The 21,154-nt window shown below is 39.3% G+C and overlaps 2 protein-coding genes across 4 annotated transcripts in view; one reads left to right on the top strand and one right to left on the bottom strand.

The window, feature by feature from the left end:
* Positions 1 to 698: 698 nt before the first annotated feature.
* Positions 699 to 8,479, top strand: si:ch73-196l6.5 (riboflavin transporter 2). 3 transcript variants are annotated; one of them, XM_046327185.1, is made up of 4 exons: positions 699 to 3,350; positions 3,438 to 4,478; positions 4,644 to 4,767; positions 5,559 to 8,479. In XM_046327185.1, the coding sequence occupies exons 2-4, from the start codon at positions 3,481 to 3,483 to the stop codon at positions 5,766 to 5,768; spliced, it is 1,332 nt and encodes a 443-aa protein (XP_046183141.1). In that variant the 5' UTR covers positions 699 to 3,350; positions 3,438 to 3,480; the 3' UTR covers positions 5,769 to 8,479. The 3 variants fall into 3 exon arrangements, with proteins under 3 accessions (XP_046183141.1, XP_046183143.1, XP_046183142.1); XM_046327187.1 differs by having other exon boundaries at positions 5,604 to 8,479; XM_046327186.1 differs by having other exon boundaries at positions 699 to 1,752.
* Positions 8,480 to 14,071: 5,592 nt separating this feature from the next.
* Positions 14,072 to 21,154, bottom strand: part of LOC124012992 (nuclear factor of activated T-cells, cytoplasmic 1-like) — a 77,942-nt gene continuing 70,859 nt past the window's right edge. The window contains exon 10 of the mRNA XM_046327095.1: positions 14,072 to 19,513. Within this exon, the coding sequence (XP_046183051.1) occupies positions 19,458 to 19,513 (56 nt within the window). The 3' untranslated portion in view covers positions 14,072 to 19,457. The remainder of the gene's footprint in view (positions 19,514 to 21,154) is intronic.

A 21,154-nucleotide genomic window follows, 5' to 3' on the forward strand; every position in this document is an offset into this window, starting at 1 on the left:
TTGGTCCAACATGCCTTGACTCTTCAGTCATGTTTATATCGCCACTATCTGATGAAAACATGTTCAGGAAAAAAATACCTTATTTCCCATTAACGAGAACACAATTATGAGACATCGGGCTAATTTGAACACACTTTCTTGGCCCTAGTCTTGAAATGTACATTGAGGGAAGTTACTGCTTTCAATAATTGTATAATAAAAATAAAAATAGTCAAAAACGGAGTTAAAGGTTTTCGTCAGATTGCGACAATATTTTACTATACATTTTCTATATGATCTTTTTTATTTATTTTTATGTGAAATGAAAGGTGAACTAGTTTCTCAGCCACTGATTTTACATTTGTGTTTTTTTTTAAACGTGGCCGTTTTGTAATCTTTCTTTCCTGCCTTATTTTGTTGCCAAGTCATATTTTGTTGCAAATAAGCTTATTATCTTTAGATCGCTGTATTAACAATCCTTTTGACTGCCTTTCAGATCTGGTGACTCAAAATCACTTGACAGAAGTTTGGGATGTTTGGAAAACCAATCATTAAAAACAAAATAGGAGTGTTGAAGAATCTGTTACATTTTGTTCCTCAGAATGTGATGTTGAATCGCCACATAATGCAAGTCACCTACTCAGAAAAATGAATCAACCTCTGATTCAATCTCAATTAAAACTTCCAACCAATAGCTACTTGTTTTGTAAGCTTTGACAATATGGCAAAGTAATTACTACTTGGCTCAAATGAATGTACGGGTGGAGGTAGCAGGTTTTCCGTTGCATCCTGAGACTCATTATTACTCCTCACAGGAATTGCCTTCTATGGCCTAAAGTTACATTGTTATGGGTGAACAAAGCCCTAATGCTAAGCACAGGTCTCATCCTGTTGTTATGCATTCTCAGGAAATGTTACAGAAGAGTTATGGGAATATATGAATGCATTTGATGTGCCTTTTTAACCAGGATGGTATTTTGGCATACAATTATCATCAATGATAATTGTTTGGGTCATTCGGTATGTATAAATGTTTCCTATGGAATTTTGTTCAGCTCTCTTTTGTTACATTTGGGACAGTTTTGCCTAGTCCTTAGTGTAATTTGGTCAACATTCCAATAGATGTCGGTATGAAGAAAGCCAAACAGGGCTTTAACTAGCTTTATTGCTTTGGTTAATCTTTCACCTGTTACTGTGGTTATGGATTGCATTTCAAGATCATCACCAATTTAACTTTCTCTGTAAAGCAGTTTGTGAACCAAAGTGAAATGAGTGAAAAGTAATCAGGTATAACCTCAACAAAAGATCAAGATATCAAACCATTTTTAAAACTCATTTGAAAATGTCCTCTGGAGAAATGGACGGAATTTGTGTATATCGGGAAAAAACGAACATTCTAGGCCTTAGCTAGTTCTACTGTATTTTCCAGCTTAGCTAGTTCCCTTGATCTCCTTAGGGAGGATTAGAGAAATGCTTAGATACAAGAATGTGTTGACTAAGCCATAAGTTGAAAAGAAACAATGAAAATCTTGGTGTTGGTGTAAACCATTACATATGATGTCTCAATGAAAAGTGTCCCGAAATGTGCCTATTGAGGGAACTGTGGATGAAATATCAACTCAGGTGTTGAACAAACACGTGTCTTGGTTGGTTGACAAAAGCACACCCACCAAGGAATGGGGCTAAAATCCCCAGAGGGATCCTTCCGTGCATAGGACTTTGGCTTCTCTGCACTGCAGAACCTCTGACTGAACTCCCTGCTGTCTACCCAACGTGAGTATATGTCCACGGATGCATGCTATCCTCTTCTTACTGTTAACTTTTTTTTTTTAACGAAGTGAACAATCTGTACTCTTTATCTTTTTGTTTACTTTGTGCACTTGCAAAAGTGTAAACTATCATTTTAAATAGATGGAATATATTTTATGATTGTGATGCATGCTTTTTCATGTATGTGTAGTCTACTACTTAGTCTACTTAATTTTTACCTGGAAATGTTATTTCTGCTGACGAAGTCTGAGACGTCTGTTTCAATGTCTTGCTTTTATCTCCTCTTTTAACTTCGAGGACACGCTGTACCAAAATAATTTCCTGTAATTGTTTTCCATTCCTTTTGAGTTGTTTTTGTACCAGATCAAAGACACTGCAGCAAGCTGGTTTCCTTGTTAATAAACAATCTCCTGCTCAGATGTTTTTATAGTAGTTATGCAATACTTTTACAGTATAAGTAACCAACGTTACCTTTTGGCTGCTTCTTGGTGATATTTGAAGTAAATTAAGGAAATGTGACCGTGTCCAATTAACTTTGTCATAAAGTATACTGGGCAGGTCTTTCAGTATTGGAAGCATCATAAAGTGATTTCCACTAAATATTTTTTTTACATAAATTTGTAACTTCACATCCGGAGCCTTGTAAGAATCTGTAATGAATTTGACATTGTCACCTTTAGCAGAGAGCTTCAACTGATAAGAATCTTCTCCCAGATGACACTACAGGTTTAAGTGGCCAACATCTGTCAACAGTAAAATAACGTTTTACAACACACCTTCAGACAAGAAGTTGTCTGGACCTTTTTAGTTACAAAACCCAATGTTTACAAAATGTGTTTATGTAAGGCCGAGATTCAAACCACAGCATTTTGTAGAGCAGCGCACGACACAGCTCTCACGACACAGCTCTCACGACACAGCTCTCACTACACAGCTCTCCCTACACAGCTCTGTAACACCTGGGATTGAATCCTGTCTTAAAAGACTGGGAAATCATTTGGCATGTATTTTTTTACATAACCAGAAGTAGACTATTCTCAATGAGTTGAGCCACTTAGCGCCTAAATATATTCAGCTGACTAATAACTATCAGGAAAGAGTGTTTGGTATTTGCTTAGCTGAAAGGGGATTAAAATAAGGTGAAATGTGTGGGGTCTGCATTGGATGACTTAACGCAATTTTATAACTATTATGGTTAATGTATGGTAAAGGAACAATGGTTCCCACCCACCATAGGCATCAGGATGTTTACTGATGTGCCTGCATTTTAACTAATAACATCATGGTTCACCTGCATTTCAGTGGAGAAAGTAAAAACACTTCGATTCGAGTCAAGTTGACTTTTTAGATTTTGGTACGAAATGTCATACCAGAGCAATCGTTGAGTAAACACGGGAAAAAGACACTAAGCAGGAAGGAGTATTCCTTACCAGCTGCACGGGGTGAGTGAGACTGTGTTTCCTTTTCAAATAGATGTGGTCGAGACGTGTGTTTGTGTCGGCCGTTGTTGTGGATTTGACATTCTACACTTTTACCTCAAGCGCTGCATCAATTCAACATTGGAACACATGGCTTCTTTTCTTTACGCAAAGTACATTTCTGTGAGTAACAGGCAAAGTATAAATATATTCTGTGTTAATTTCATTGTATTTTATGCTGCCCTAACTCTTATTTCTATCTCATTCTAGAATCCACTTCTGAGCGCACCAGTGTTCAATACCCAGATTGACAATGTCACTTTTCATCCATATATTGGCCTGCCTGTTTGGCATGGGCTCCTGGGTGTCTATCAACGGACTATGGGTAGAGCTGCCTCTCATCGTGCCCCAGATCCCAGAGGGTTGGTACCTGCCATCCTACCTATCCGTCCTCATCCAAATGGCCAACGTGGGGCCCCTGTTCATCACCCTCATGCACCGCTTCCGCCCCGGGGTGCTCAACGAGACTGTGGTTATCTATGTGATCATCTCCCTGGGCATGGTGGCCAGCTTTCTCCTGGCCTTCTTCTGGAAAGAGACGCTGCTGGTGGCGGGCGTCCCTCGCAGCGTGGCCCTCCTCCTCCTTACCTTCTTCCTCTCCACTGTGGACTGCACCTCCTCTGTCACCTTCCTGCCCTTTATGATGCGTCTGAAGCCCCAGTACCTCACCACCTACTTTGTAGGGGAGGGTGTCAGTGGTCTGCTACCCGCCCTGGTAGCCCTGATCCAGGGGGTGGGGGTGGTCCACTGTAACAACTGCACTCGGATGATAAATGACACTGGCTCAGTCAGTCTTAGCTACGAACTTCAGGCTCACTACCAGCCAGCCAACTTCTCAGCTGGGGTGTTCTTCTTCTTCCTCAGTGCCATGATGTTGGTGTGCCTGGGAGCCTTCATCCTTCTGAACTACCACCCTGCCGTGGCCCGGGAACGCCCAAATGCCCGCTACCCCAACGGGGTCCTGGAGAAAGGCGAGGCAGCTCAGATGAACCCCACAGAGCAGAAGGCCATGATCAAACAGTCTGATATCAAGCCCAAAAGCTGCTTTGGGACCGGGACGTACAGCTGGATACAGGTGCTGTACATGTTCTTCATCCTGGCCTGGGTCAACGGACTGACTAACGTTGTGCTTCCCTCAGTGCAGTCCTACTCTTGTCTGCCCTATGGAAACAGTGCCTACCACTTATCGGCCACCATGGCTGCGGTGTCCAACCCTCTAGCCTGCTTCATTGCCATGTTTTTCCAAACAAGGTCAGTTTTGTTCAAATGCATTTCCAATAAATAGGAATGAATCATTATTTAATTTACTCATTATCAACTTAATATTTGTAGGCTTATTTTATGGCCAACAAAATGGGATTTTTATTAAACTGCACCCCCACTAATAATGATAATGTTACTGTGATCCTGTCACAGGTCCTTATTGCTGTTGGGGGCTCTCACTTTGTTTGGCAGTGGGATTGGAGCCTACATTATAGGCATGGCAGTGCTGAGTCCATGTCCTCTGCTGGTCAATGAAACCTCAGGAACCTTCCTCATTGTACGTTTCCACAACATAAATTCATAATGTACAGTGTGGTTGGAAATGATTGAAACCCTTGATAAAGATGCACAGTAGACTATAAAATAAATAATTAAAATACTTAGCTACTGTATATTGTAGACAAATAAAAGGGTCAAAGATCATACCCCCAAGACATGCTAACTTCCCCCTCTAACTTTCTCATTGACTATTCACAATTCATTCTTATCAGTAATCATGGTAGCATCCACATTAATGTAGAAGTGTTTAGAAACCTATTCTATTCATATTTACAATTAGTGACTCAAATGATGCAGTACATTTATATTGGGCACAAATTAATCTGAAACACAACCAAAGCTAACTGCAAATAGATCCAACAAGTTTGTATAGTCACAAACTTGATGTAGTCATTGTGTGCTAGGGACATGGGACCAAATACTGAACTTTTGACTACTTTATGTAAAATAATCTTGAGGGATGTCAAAAGTTCTGACAACTACCTTTTTGAGAAAAATATATGTTACTAGTTAAACAAAATCTCTTTCTCTGAGCAAATGTGTAAGAATATAATTTCCCCTTTAATAACAAAAGTTTGCTCAGTATGTGGATTATTTATTTTATAAAGTCATTATTGCTCATCTTTATCAAGGGTGTCAATAATTTCAGAACCCAATGTAGTTCTCTGCTACAGATGAAAGCATAACATAGAGGACTACATCTCATAGAAATAATTATTACACATACAGTATATGGTAAACATTACAATGGATTGAATAAGTAAATGTTATACTTGTCCCTTATCTCAGGTGAGCTCCTGGATCTTCTTCATCCTCACTTTGTCCTATGTTAAGGTGATCATTGGTGTTATCCTCCGTGATGAGGGCCACAGTGCCCTCGTGTGGTGTGGAGCAGTGGTGCAGTTGGGGTCCTTCATGGGTGCAGTCACCATGTTTCCCTTGGTCAGTGTGTATAGTTTATTTTTATCCGGAGACCCATGTAATACAAAGTGCCCTTAAATTATGCTAAACAACGATGAACCAGGCATATTCTGAGAAACATATTTGATTAATTCTTCCAAAGCATGTGTACTTCATTAGTAAAAATGCAATTGAACAACTAACTAGTGAGGTGAACAGAATTCAACCAACTCGTGGGAGTAAAGTAAGGTAATTTACTATTTGGACAACACCCTCCAAGTATCTTGTCATGTGACGCTGGTGCTATTGATAAGCTACTGTCAGAGTCTCTTTTCACTTTACACTAGCAGCTTGTGGATGGTAAAATTAGGGACTTTTGTCAGTGCATGCAAATAATACCAGGCAGCGAATAAGCACCTTTTAGAGAGTAGCGCATACCAGGTAGATAGAAAGAACATTCAGCTCTCCGGAAGATAAAAGCCTAGTGTTTTTGTAGCATAAAAAAAACAGCATTTTTGTTGAATAAATGGACTTGTGATTAGCTATGTCAACTATTGTGGTTGCCCTAATCTAATGTTGACAGAACAATGTCTGACAGTTTGGACTTCACAAGAGTTATGCGGGGTCTTGAATGGACCACTCTCACTGTGGAGAATCTTTCATAGGAATTCAGTGATTATATAGCAATTTTAAGGCACTGCGGTCTAAGGCACTGCATCTCAGTGCAACAGGCATCACTACAGTCCCTGGTTCGAATCCAGGCTGTATCACATCCGGCCGTGATTGGGAGTCCCATAGGGCAGCGCACAATTAGCCCAGCGTCGTCCGGGTTGGGCCGGGGTAGGCAGTCATTTGCTCTTAACTGACTTGCCTAGTTAAAGGTTACATTTTTTAAAAGTTAAACAAAATAAATTTGCGCAGGGGTTCCCAAACGTTTTCACTCGGGCCCCCCTTCCCGCATTGGGGAATATCCCACGCCCCCCCCTGTGCCCACAGCTTATTCTTGCTATTCTACACATTTTAGCAAATTTTCTTGCAATTCTTTAAATTTTTCCATGTTTTGAGTGACTCAAAAATTACTATCCATTGGCTAAAAAAAACAGGAAAAAATTAAATATAAGTTAGCTGACAAAAAAAAAAAAAAATGTTTGGAGGGGGGCACCCCAACTGCTGATTTGGCAGACACTCTTATCCAGAGCGATTTAGTCAGTGCATTTAACTTGAGGTAGTTCGGTAAGACCCATGACAGTCGTTGTAAGAAGAACCTCCCTAAATAAACCGTCTATCAGCCAAATCCGTGCTAGTAAGAAAGACAAGGGTGTTGGTTTCGTTTTTCTGACTAAACATCATGCCTGGTTGTATGATTCAGATAATGATTTTCAACCTGATTTAATTTAGAAATCACATGTTTATTCTTATACTGTACAAGTCATTTAAGTATATTGACAAAACAAAGTTTTATTGTCACATACACCAGATAGGTGTAGCGTAATGTGGTGTTTTACAGGGTCAGCAACCATTGAGCAAATTAGAGTGAAGTGCCTTGGCCAAGGGCACATCAACAGATTTTTCATATTGTTAGAGTATTCGAACCAGCGATCTTTTGGTTATTGGCGCAATGCTCTAACCACTAGACTATACCGCCCTTTATTGTAGTATACTGTAAACCTATTACAGTTAATTAATATATTGCAGTAGCTTTAAGTGTTTAGAATGTATTTGACAGGTGATAGCAACAAACTTTACATATTCAAGCACAGTCAACTAAAATGTTAAGGCTACACAGAACCATAAAAGGTCACAAAGTTCATTATTCAAAAATAAGAATATTCTAGCTATATTTTAGATCACAATCAAAAGTACCCTAATTACCGCCTTTTCTCTATTCAACTTGTTTAGAACAGGCAAACAGTTTTGCTTGAGTAACTAGGTCAAATATTATATGCAGTACAATGAATTGTACAGGTTATAGCAAGATACTAAACATATTCAAGTGTAGTCAACTAAACTGTTACGGCGCCATAAAATGTCACAAAGTCCATTATTCTAAATGAAAAACCATCTCGGTTCTTGACATTTTCGAGTGAACATCAAAAGGCTAGAGTAGACTATTGCCACCTATACTATTAAATGTTTGATTTTTCACAGGCATACCGCATTCCTTGAGTAAACGGGTACCGTATTGGATGTGCTAGGCTGGCAGCAGATAGCATGATCACACGCACAAGAACAACTAAACAGTTTAAAAGGTTTTCTGTATCATTTGACTTTAAGGCCAGTAAAATGGTTGTAGGGTGGTAACACATGTACAACCATATTAGTTATGCGGACAGTTCTATAGGCACACCTTTTGGTTGGGTGCATCTCATCCTTCCCTGGCCCTGATTTCTTTACAGCAAATATAATACTTATGTTGCACCACCACATCACTATAATAAGGAAATTCACAATCCCACATACAATCCATCCATTCTAATCCATTTCTAAGAAACTCTTTGCCAGAGCAGTTGGCAATACTATAACCCACACAGCCACATTGCACACCTCTGTAAACCAGTACATTTTCAGCGATGGGTAGATTATGGGGCGTGTCAATTCATTGGTCCCCCTATAAGCTAATAGCCAAACATAAATGCCCCAGTTCTAAATGAGTTGGGAAATGAGAGGAAGCCTATGAAAGACTGACAGTATTGCATTGCGAGGAAGATGGAAAGATTTAAATTGAGGATGTCCAATGTTCTCTTTGCTGTAATGGAGATACACAGATGTTTTGTGATTTACTGGAACTCCAACAAGAACGGTGACAATATCAACGGTTGAAAAAGGGCTCCATAGGCAACCTGGGTGTGGCATTTTCCTGTGCTGATAATTGTCAAATTATTGTCATTTGTCAGATTATCAAATTGCTGGGTTAGAAACTCCATGTCTTCAGGCTATGGTAGAAGTCTGAAAGAATAGGTCAGCCATCTGTCACTTTCATTCTGTAGCTTAACAGACTTTCTGTTGAGATGAATAAAATACCCTGATAACATTAACATTAAAGGGGCCATCTGCAGTTCAACTCAAAGGTTCAACCCAGCACTGTTTTGGTAAATAGCTGAGGGATGGAGCTGGAGAAATGTAACCACTCTCAAATGTATTGTCAGAGCTACAGGCAAAATTAATCTTATATTTTGGGTTCTGATAGGGAATGAGAGTTTGAGTTATATTCTTTAAGAATCAATGGGTATATAACATAATTTAATGTCCAAAAATGTATGTACCAATCACAGATTTTTCTGCATACACTCATTTCTTAAAATATCAGAAAATGTGATTTACACACCAGTGTGTTTAAAAAAAAATTATATATATATATCTTCCAAAAATAAAGGTATTATAAGCAATTGTACATTACTTTGTATAATAAAAATAATAGGTATTTAATTTGTTACATTCACTGCTAAAATAGACTAAATTTGACTACAAAGATGTGGTCCTCAAGCTTTTAACTGTGATATGATGGTCCTCGGAACGGAAAAGGTTGGTAACGGCTGGTCTACACAAATTAATAAAGTTATGTTAATCCCAACATTTCATTCAAAATATAAAGGTATAATGATTTATGCATCACATTGTTGCTGTGGATTTTCCTTGTACACACAATTTACAGTACAATATGTGAGTGGCAGACCACATTTAACAACACCTGCACAGGATCGGTACATCCGAACATCACACCTGCGGGACAGGTAAAGGATGGCAACAACAACTGCCCAAGTTACACCAGGAACGCACAATCTCTCCATCAGTGCTCAGACTGTCTACAATAGGCTGAGAGAGGCTGGACTGAGGGCTTGTAGGCCTGCTGTAAGGCAGGTCCTCACCAGATATCACCGGCAACAACGTTGCTGGTTATACGCTGTACCGGCAGGATAGAACAGCAGCGTCTGGTAAGACAAGGGGCAGCAGGCTATGTATTTTGTAAATAACAGCTGATGCACAATATCTAAGGAAGTCTCAAGCTGTTGCTCACCTGAGGTACAGTACAACTAAATCTCATGATAAACTGTAGACCACACTATCTACCTAGAGAGTTTTCATCTGTATTCTTTGTAGCTGTTTACGTACCACCACAGTCAGAGGCCGGCACTAAGACAGCATTGAATGAGCTGTATTCCGCCATAAGCAAACAGGACAACGCCCACCCGTAGTTGGCCAGAAAACTCTGGACCACCTTTACAACACACAGAGACGCAAACAAAGCTCACCCTCCTGATTCCTGCTTACAACCAAAAATTAAAGCAGGAAGCACCAGTAACTAAATCAATTTTAAAAAGTGGTCAGATGAAGCAGATGCTAAATGACAGGACTGTTTTGCTAGCACAGACTGGAATATGTTCTGGGATTCATCCAATGGCATTGAGGAGTACACCACATCAGTCACTGGCTTTATCAAGTGCATCGATGATGTCGTCCCCACAATGACCGTACGTACTGGCCCCAACAAGAAGCACATGCATGAGAGCACCAGCTGTTCTGGAAGACTGATCACGCTCTCCGCAGCCAATGTAAGATCTTTAAAACAGGTCGACATTCGCAGGGCCAGACAGATTACTAGGATGTGTACTGCGAGCATGCGCTGACCAACTGACAAGTGTCTTCACTGACATTTTCAGCCTGTCCAAGTCTGTAATACCAACATGTTTTAAGCAGACCACCATAGTGCCTGTGTCCAAGAACACTAAGGTAACCTGCCGAAACAACTACCGATCCGTAGAACTCACGTCTGCAGACATCAAGTGCTTTGAAAGGCTGGTCATGGCTCACATTTACACCATTATCCCAGAAAACCTAGACCCACTCCAATTTGCATACTGCCCCAACAGATCCACAGATGATGCAATCTCTATTGCACTCCACACTGCCCTTTCCCACTTGGACAAAAGGAACACCTATGTGAGAATGCTATTCATTGACTATAGCTCAGCGTTCAACACCATTGTGCCCACGAAGCTCATCACTAAGCTAAGGATTCTGGGACTACACACCTCTCTGCAACTGGATCCTGGACTTCTTAACTGGCCGCCCCCAGGTGGTAAGTGTAGGTAACAACACATCCGCCATCCTGATCCTCAACACAGGGGCCCCTCAGGGGTGCGTGCTCAGTCCCTTGTGCTCTCTGTACTTCCTGTTCACTCATGACTGCGCGGCCAGGCACGACTCCAACACCATCATTAAGTTTGCCGATGACACAACAGTGGTAGGCCTGATCAACGACGAGACAGGAGTTCAGAGACCTGGCCATGTGGTGCCAGGACAACAACCTCTCCCTCAATGTGATCAAGACAAAGGAGATCATTGTGGACTTCAGGAAAAAGTGGACCGAGCACGCCCCTATTCCCATCGACGGGGCTGTGGTGGAGCGGGTCGTGAGTTTCAAGTTCAATCACCAACAAACTAACATGGTCCAATCACACCAAGACAGTCGTGAAGACGGCACGACAAAACCTATTCTTCCCAGGAGACTGAAAAGATTTGTCATGGGTCCCCAGATCCTCAAAAGGATCTACAGCGGCACCATCGAGAGCATCCTGACTGGTTGCATCACTGCCTGGTATGGCAACTGCTTGGCCTCTGACTGCAAGACACTACATCAGTACATCACTGGGGCCAAGCTCCATGCCATCTAGGATCTCTATACCAGGCGGTGTCAGAGGAAGGCCCTAAAAATCATAGACTGTACCGGAGCCCCAAGTCTAGATCCAAGGCTTCTAAACAGCTTCTACCCCCAAGCCATAAGACTCCTTAATATCTAATGAAATGGCTACCCAGACTATTTGCATTGCCCCTCCCCGTCTTTTACACCGCTGCTACTCTGTTATCTATGCATAGTCACTTTAACTCTACCCACATGTACATATTACCTCAACTAACTGGTGCCCCAGTACATTGACTCTGTACCGGTACCCCCCCTATATAGTCTCGCTATTGTTATTTTACTGCTGCTCTTTAATTACTTGTTACTTTTATTTCTTATCTGTTTTTTTTATTTTGTTTTTTAAACCTGCGTTGTTGGTTAGGGGCTCGTAAGTAAGCATTTCATTGTAAGGTCAACACCTGTTGTATTCGGCACATGTGACTAATAAAATTATATTTGATTTGATCTAAAACAGCACTGAACACCACTGAATTCTATGTACACTAATCTTCCTTCCTTGCCATGGGTTGAAAAACATAATGTGTCAATTTCCTGAATGAATCAAACCACCGTTTTCTGTCTTTCGTGCATAAAGGCCCTCCAAACCAGTTTTTATGATTCATCAATACTTTCCTAAATCTAGAAGATCAGAGTATTTTTAAATCTACCAATTGGTGCTGAAACAGAGACGAGTAGTCTGTGCATAGTCTATATTTAGATGGCTCTTTCATTGATCCCTAATATTCTGGACCCATTCTCTTTATATCTAGTGAGTCTGTTGATAAAATTAGAACTAAAAGGTACATCATATTTAAAGGGATGGCTTCATTTGAGATTACAAATGCTATTCAATCAAAATTCCACATCTGCTGGCCAGCAAATGGGAGGTTTGTCAATGGTTGCATTCAATTTATTCAGAGCACGAATAATAGCTACACCTGCAGAGCGCCTTACATGTCTGAATAAGATAAGTCTGAATACCAAATACTGAGAGGAAAGGTGTAATTGCCAAGTCAGAATCGGACACATTTTGCATAGTAGGAAGGGTTTGGTGAAAGTCGTAGTGGAAGAGATTTAAGTGGAAGCAGCATATTTGTTCCATATGATATATTCTGCAATTTTTTAAAGATTTCTTGTGCTTTTCAAATGCTTACCATGGGCTGGATTCAATACGTATCGCGGACGTATCTCAGAAGCTCAGCAGTATAGCTAGATTGAAATGTAAAATCAATGTTCCCTAATACAACAGACAAGGCCTGGGTTCAAATATTTGAGTATTTTCAAGCACACAGCCCAAAACAACTACTTTTCTTTGAATGACTACTTAAAAACTAAGAGACTACCAAATTATATTTGACAGTATGTTCAAATACCTATTTAAAATACCTGGGTTAAAATGCATTGGAGTGTATTTGAGTTGGTGTATTTGATTTTATCAAATACTTCCCGATTTGTATTTCAAAATACATACAAATATTCAACTACTTGTCTTTTCAAATGAAATAATTCTGAATACTTACTTTGAATGTATTTGAAAGTAATTGAGGTATTTGAACCCAGGTCTGCACCAGTAACGAGTCATGCCTGACAGAGAGAAGCTGGCCACTGGAGGTCAGTATACACCATACTAACACCTTTTCACATAGGAGACATTGGACTTTTTAATCTCATTCAACATCTGTTTATTCTTCTGTTTATTTCCTAACATCTTACAGTAGCCGGAGATAATACAATAGCTGCCAGTTGAGGACTTGTGAGGTGTCTGTTTCTCAAACTGGACACTGTAATGTACATGTCCTCTTGCTCAGTTGTGCACCAGGGCCTCTCACTCCTCTTTCTATTCTGGTTAGGGCCAGCTTGCACTGTTCTGTGACGGGAGTAGTACACAGCGATGTACGAGATCTTCACTTTCTTGGCAATTTCTCGCAATGAATAGCCTTCATTTCTCAGAACAAGAATAGACTGACATATTTCAGAAGAAAGGTCTTTGTTTCTGGCCATTGTGAGCCTGTAATGGAATCCACAAATGCTGATGCTCCAGATATTCAACTAGTCTAAAGAAGGTCACTTGTATTGCTTTTTTAATCAAGACAACAGTTTTCAGCTGTGCTAACATAATTGCAAAAAGGGAGCGTAGCCTAGTGGTTAGAGCGTTGGACTAGTAACCGGAAGGTTGCGAGTTCAAACCCCCGAGCTGACAAGGTACAAATCTGTCCTTCTGCCCCTGAACAGGCAGTTAACCCACTGTTCCCGGGCCGTCATTGAAAATAAGAATATGTTCTTAACTGACTTGCCTGGTTAAATAAAGGTAAAATAAAATTTAAAAAATTAGCCTTTTAAAATGATAAACTTGGATTAGCTAACACAACGTGCCATTGGAACACAGGAGTGATGGTTGCTGATAATGGTCCTCTTTACGCCTATGTAGATATTCCATAAAAAATCTGCCGTTTCCAGCTACAATAGTAATTTGTAGTATTAACAATATCTACACTGTATTTCTGATCAATTTGATGTTTTTATGGGGGGAATTTTTAAAATTTCTTTCAAAAACAAGAATATTTCTAAGTGTCGCAAAACTTTTAGTGTATATGTCTGTCTGTGTGTATATCTATATAATGTATTACTAAATTTAACTGAGTGTATTATTAATTAACTAAATATAACTCTCAAATATAAACTACATGAATGTAATATTCAATATAAATAATTGAGACAACTGTAGCATTCAAAAGAAGGTATTTATTAATGACAATACATACAGTACATGAAGCAGAATTGGAGCCCACAAAAAAAACTGTGAACAATTCATCTGCATATCTGAACAATATAATAGTCAACTTTTCAGTAAACATGGCTTCATGGCTTTGTTAATTTCCTTTAAATTCATGGATTAAGACCTAATATAAAAGAGTGGAAATAAATGCAGTTGTAATAAGGGAACTTATGCGAGCTAATGATACAATGAAGCAAAAAATCTGATTATTTAGCATGTATTCAGTCTAACTATTGTGCATTCTACAGACTGAATCTTAGAATACTATATATTGTAGTGTAGTATATAGTTAACCATTTGGTAATATGAGGAGCTACATGAAACACTTGAAGAAACAAAGTACATGCTATAAGAATAAATACATACTTATAGAAAAAGTTTTGGATCTCCTACATGAGAATATTGCTTTTCACCATTGTTACCAATTCTTTGGATTAAAGGAAATAATAAATGTACATAAGACACCTTTTTCTATTACAGTCTTAAATGTATACATTATTTGAGAAACAAACACTATACCAGCATATTGCATAGGTATCCAGGAATTATTTTCTAATTGACAATTGAACCAAAGTGAGATGATTTATTCCTGTCATATGAATAAAAGAATGATTGCTAATGTACGTATTACCAGATTTCCCCACTGTTTGTACAAGTGAAACCAAAAAAAATGAATTTTTTCAAGCATAATTTTTTTCTTTCCCTTAGTATCTTGTAGACAAGAACTACACAACTATGTAATAACTATGTAAAGGAAATTCATTTGAGTTAGCATATGGCAACCATATGAAGCAGAAGCAAATCAAGCATTGGCCAGTAAGCAACAGAGTTATTATCACAGGCTGACTATTGGCTAATCAAGCATGTGAAATGCAAACATTGCATTGTCCCAACAGGACAGAGGCAGCACTGGTACTTGAGATGAAATTTTGGCTTTCCAAAAGGCACTAGCCTTGAATATCTTCAAAATCCTCTTGACAACATAGCCAACACATTGCCCTAGTTGTATTTCCTTAAAATAAATATACACCTGAGCAGATTGAGGTCTTTGTCTTTTATAAGGCATGTGCTTTTAACTCACTGTACTCAAGGACTCAATGTTGATGCCATTTCTCAGTCCTTGGGTGACATGAAGAGATGGCTCAAGTCACAAACATACAAAGCTGTACTAAACAACAGATCAAAAGTCAAATTGAACATGCAGGTAATGCTATCATTGGTGAGTGTGAACAAGTGCTTAAAGGTCAACTGCCCCTTGGAACCTACTTCACTGGTTTTAAACGGCCTATGTGGCATCGATGAGTCAAATTCATTCTAGTGTCAAAATAGAGTGCAAAGTGTAAATAGAATAATTTTTATTATAAAGTCAGTCTCGTCCAAAACAGAGTATTGTAAGTGCGTTCGTCACAACTTACTAGGAGGTTGGGTATGGATTACTTACATGGCCACTTTTGTAGATGATGCCCAATTGCCTAGAGACAACACGTTGTCGTACCATGTGGACATTTGATGTCAAGTCTGCATATGGATACAACACATGCACGTTTCGCTCAGCAAACAGGAGTGAAAATAGGCTTCCATAAAGTTGCTGCAAACTCCCAATGCATTTCAACAATATTGCCAGATTACCAGGAATAGATTGTACCCGACACAGTCAATTATGCTGCCTGTCAACTGTCAAACGACTGGTGTTGGTGAGTATGTTAACTAAATAGATAAGTGGTACTAGCTATCTAGTAGCTATTTTTGGTTATACATAGGGTGTGAAAATGCCATATTTTGACTAATGTTGGTATTTCTGTTGCTAATTGTGTAGCTAATCCTCTTAATAAAACCAATGGTTCAAACTGCATGTCTCTATCACAATCCGTTCAAAAGTTATTGGTGTTTTTTCCCTTGTAGGATGGCCAAAATTAGGATGACTAAATCAATGGAGGCCAGAGAAAGAAAAGTGGTCAAAAGTTTGGAAAATTGCATTGTCATCTAAGCTGGATTCTGTGCAAGAATTAAGGCTACTGGCTACCACACTTTCCTGTTGAAATCATATATTTTCTCGAATCCGCAGGACATTAAACAATATAGAGGTAAGATGGATATTGATTTTGAGACATGGCATGTATTATTTTCATATTTTAGTATACGCTTTTCATATTAATTCGAAATTCCTATTTTTTTTTTTTTAATACGATTTCTCACAAAAACAAACGTATCTCTGTGAAATGTCACTGAGCATACACCAAGCATTTTATTTTCAAAGCTTTTAATATTTAATTCACCGCTATGTCAACAGAGCTCGGTGCTTATTATTGGATGTATTAGGTTACTCATGTTAGAGAAAAACCCCATGGAACGATTCAGAACATAAGTAATCATATTTGTCTTGGTAAAATGTATTTTATAACATAAGGAAGTGAAATTTCATCACCAAAGCACGTTTTCACCCACCCTGGGCAGGACACCCTATTATAAAACATTATTTGATCATGCTAGCCAGCCAGGCTAGCTGTGATATGAAAGGGGAATGATACTGTAACTAGATAAATACATTACTCTAACATGTAATGTGATGTATAGCATGTCAGAGGAAGATGTGCATAGCTCTCATTAGCTAGCTACCTTGGTAACAACAGATAGCCCATTGGCATTTAGGGTCAATAACAGGGCAAGCACTTGGATACTAGCTTTTTAGTCAATCATAGGATGTAGCCAGCTTGTTTTCAATCATGTTAGAACTCGAACTGCATAGCTAATGTTACATTGAAACTCGTACAAAGATATGATAACTAACCCGGATTTGCAAGTTAGATCTCTAGCTAGCATTCGGGGGCTTTGTCTGATAACCCAAAACAACATGCCTGTTCTCATAAAAGTGTATCATGTATGCTCTAGGGCAAAAATAAATGTAGGATGGCACTTGTCTACTGTAAATATAGCTATGGCTCTGGCAGCAAATAGCAAAACATAACAGTAAACATTCAGCAATGTAGACTGCTGGTTGCATAGCATCAGCGTCACCGGCCTGAATCTATTCCGTAGTTACAGTCCCTCTATTAGCATATAAATTACTTACAAACTAGAGAACCTTATGTTTCTCGCTATATCATTCAGTGATGATATGTATTCCATTCACAGGCTACATACACAACCTGGTGGATTTGTTGTTCAGCAGCTTAACCCCATACCATATTAGGAGCTGTTACAGAATGCTGAGGCAGTGGTGAGGCACCAGTTCTGCTTCAGAGTAATGGAGGTCACAATGGGTTTGGTCAATGGTCAAAATTACTATCTGTCCTGAAATTCACCTAATCACCATTCATAATACAATGAGTGCCATGTATAGTATGTTGTAAGGAGGTGGCCCCTTCCACTGTGCCAATGGACTACTCCTGGGCCCCAGAGAGTAATGCCAACCAGTCAGTGCCATGCTGGCATGTGTCCCTTGTGAATTAGCTATGAATCAGGATTAGCTATGGCTATGTTCAAACGTGAAATAATAGCAGAAGAGATGCTTTTGAAATGTAGTCCTCTGACTGAAAGACAAGTTGACACTGATGTCTGAATTGGGAGAGACGTTGCACTCAGCATTAAAATTATACAATTATACACATCTATTACTTTGTATCATATTTTGTTACTTTTGAATTGAATGGTACTATCAATAGGGGGGAGGGACCCTGTGTATTCTTCAAACATGTCAGGGAACTTTTGTCTTATATGGGACACCATAAAGGAAGGTACAATATTTGCACATTATCAGAACACTTCTTCTACAGTATTATGTGAAGTATGGTTTATTATACATAGAACTGTTACACTTGAAAGTTATCAAAACACTTTGTTTAGAATATCTACATACGTTTAACAATTGCACTCTTCTCATATTACTCTGTAGGCTCCTGGATGGAGCTTTGAATTGGGCAAACTCAGTCATATCGAGGATGGAGTGTCATGCACTCCACCCCTCCTGCCCCCTGACTGCACTTGCCTATAACCTGTAATACATTACATGTATTAAAGGGACCTCCTCACCCAGAGTTGTGCATGTCAGTGTGTGGTTAGACAGCCAGATTTGGCCAAATAGAATGCCATTCTGGTTAGACAGCTGAAGTTGTGCTCAACACAACTTATTTTTATTTGCTAGCTAAGTGTAGGCACATCAATATGATATCTACATTATACAATACTTTGTAACACAAACTCATCCCTTTGTGCAATGTCAAGATTTAGGCTAGGTGACACCTGACAGGCTAGGTGACACCTGACACACCTAGGGATATTAGTAGTTTTGGCATTTGTCCCGCTGGGGAAGATGTAACAGTGGACACAAAGAGAGATGAGACAAAACTAGCCAGTTATAGAATATTGTGTTGGTGGACAGCTGAGCTGACTTAAGACCAGGTGTTCAACTCTCGGTTTAAACCATTTCCACGGTAACATGCATTACATGACTTGACGAAACACTGAAACTAAGTTCTAAGCTACTTTCGTAGCAAGGTGTTGTAGAACGAGTGCCTTATGAAACACATTCCAGACACTGGCACTTGCTATCTTGGCATAACTGATTTGACAGAGAAATATTAGCTAGATAGCTGCAGCTGGCTATCCTATCACCAAGCTACGCTAGCTTCTGTCAGCTTGACTAAACAAGCTCACACAAACTGTAGAACTGAAATAGCTGACCATCTTGAGAAGGTCGAGTCAGTCAGGAGGGGAGAAGTCCTCAACTTCAAACGTTGTTCTCTCCATAGCAAAGCTAGTTTGTTTGTTGTGATTCCACTAGCATTTCTTTATGAGCATTGATGAAAAACAAGGCCAAATCAGGAAGTGCAGTCGCCCTTTAATTCTCATCATTTCCTATATCCAGTCAAAGGCACTTATTATGGATGAAATCATCTCATTGAAAGCCAGATACACAAAACAATCTGAAGCATTGTACACAAAACGTACACGTAGGCACTGAATCATTTACAATATCTGCAGACAGAAGTTAAAAAAAAAAAATAATCTTGGTCCACTAAAAAGCATACTTATTGGGGTTGAGGCTGGAAGGTGCAGTGCTGCATAGTACGCCTGTTTTTATTTTCTGAGAGATCAGCCATTTCATTTCATCTTCAATTGTTATACATTGGTGAATCTTCTGAAATGGCATCTTCTGAAAGGCACACATTAGATTATAATCTTCAAGATGCTCAATCTCTGTTCCCCTTGGTTGTTTTTTTGGCTTCCTGCATACTGTAGTCCAAGCATGCAAACGTTGTAAAAAATTATTGGTACAGTATGGTATTTCCCTTTCTTCTGCTTCAGTCCTCCTGTGTCCATGATTAAAGTGGTGCTACGCATGACTGTGGACAGAGATGCTTGAGAGGTCGTTCCTGATGATCTCATTAACTGTGAAGAAAGGAGAAAGATGTCAATATCTCCCAATCTACATCAAAGCATCTCCGGTACATTCTTAGAAAAAAGGGTTCCAAAAGGGTTATTCGGCTGTCCCCGTAGTGGAAAGGGTTCTACATGGAACCCAAAAAAGTTCTACCTGGAACCAAAAAGGGTTCTTCAAAGGGTTCTCCTATGTGCAGCCAAAGAACCCTTTTAGGTTCTAGATAGCACTTCTTTTTTTTAAGTGTATAGTTCATAGTATTTGAGAGATATAGCTAGGTGTTTTAGCAGGTATTACGTCATGATGTGTTGTTCAGTGTGCAAAATATATTCATTTGTTCAAACGGAAAATAAATGGAGTCTTGTTAACACAGATAAATAGAAGTCTCAGACTGTTTGGTTTGGAGAGGATGCAGCTTCTTGCCCTCTACAAAGGATCCAAATGCACTTGTCATGCACTTGTCTCTCCCCCTTTCCTGCCTACTGCCACTCTTTCAGTGTTCCCACAGTCGGTGAGCCTGTCCCCTTTTATCAGCTGTGTTCTTTGGCTGATGGAAGGGAAGTGACCAAACACCGAAGGGACCAATTGGAACTAAACAAACAGCAATGTGGCAGTGTGTGCCATCTGAAAAAGAGGATGGCAAAGGCAGCCATCTTGATTGAGGAGTCCACCATGAACCAGCAGTGTCAGACTCACCAAGAGGACCTGACTCCCTTTACAGTGCTTTTTCTGTCAAGCCTTATCAGATCTGGAGTCTGTCAATATTTCACAATCTGGTAACATCTGCAAAACCTAAAGCTTTTAGCAAGAAAAGGTCTCCTTCATATTAGAACAAGCTATGCCCCTTCATTACTTGTGAGACCGAATCACCATCTGTGTTATAGTTGTTTCAGTATTTAACCTATCTAGGACTGGCTCGCCAACAGCCAATGAAATTGCAGGGCGCCAAATACAAATCAACAGAAATCTCATAAATCAAATTTCTCAAACATATTAGGCACCATTTTAAAGATAACATTCTCGTTAATCCAGCCACTGTGTCTGATTTCAAAAATGCTTTACAGCAAAAGTTCCACAAATGATTATGTTAGGTCACCACCAACTCACAGAAAAACCCAGCCATTTTTCCAGCCAAAGAGAGGAGTCACAAAAAGCACAAATAGAGATTAAATTAATCACTAACCTTTGATGATCTTCATCAGATGACACTCATAGGACTTCATGTTACACAATACATGTATGTTTTGTTCGGTAAAGTTCATATTTATATCCAAAAATCTTATTTTACATTGGCGTGTTATGTTCAGTAGTTCCAAAACATGCAGCGATATTGCAGAGAGAATGAAATCACAGAAATACTCATTATAAATGTTGACAAAAATTCAAGTGTTACGCATGGAACTTTAGATACACTTCTCCTTAATGCAACCGCTGTGTCAGATTTCAAACAAACTTTACGGAAAAAGCATAATCTGAGAACGGCGCTCAGAGCCCAAATCAGCCAAAAGAAATATCCGCCATGTTGCGCAGTCAACATTAGTCATAAATAGCATTATAAATATTCACTTACATTTGATGATCTTCATCAGAATGCACTCCCAGGAATCGCAGTTCCACAATAAATGTTTGTTTTGTTCGATAATGTCCATCAT

This window comes from Oncorhynchus gorbuscha, linkage group LG24 (genome assembly GCF_021184085.1).
Source record: "Oncorhynchus gorbuscha isolate QuinsamMale2020 ecotype Even-year linkage group LG24, OgorEven_v1.0, whole genome shotgun sequence".
NCBI classification, from domain to species: Eukaryota; Metazoa; Chordata; class Actinopteri; order Salmoniformes; family Salmonidae; genus Oncorhynchus; species Oncorhynchus gorbuscha.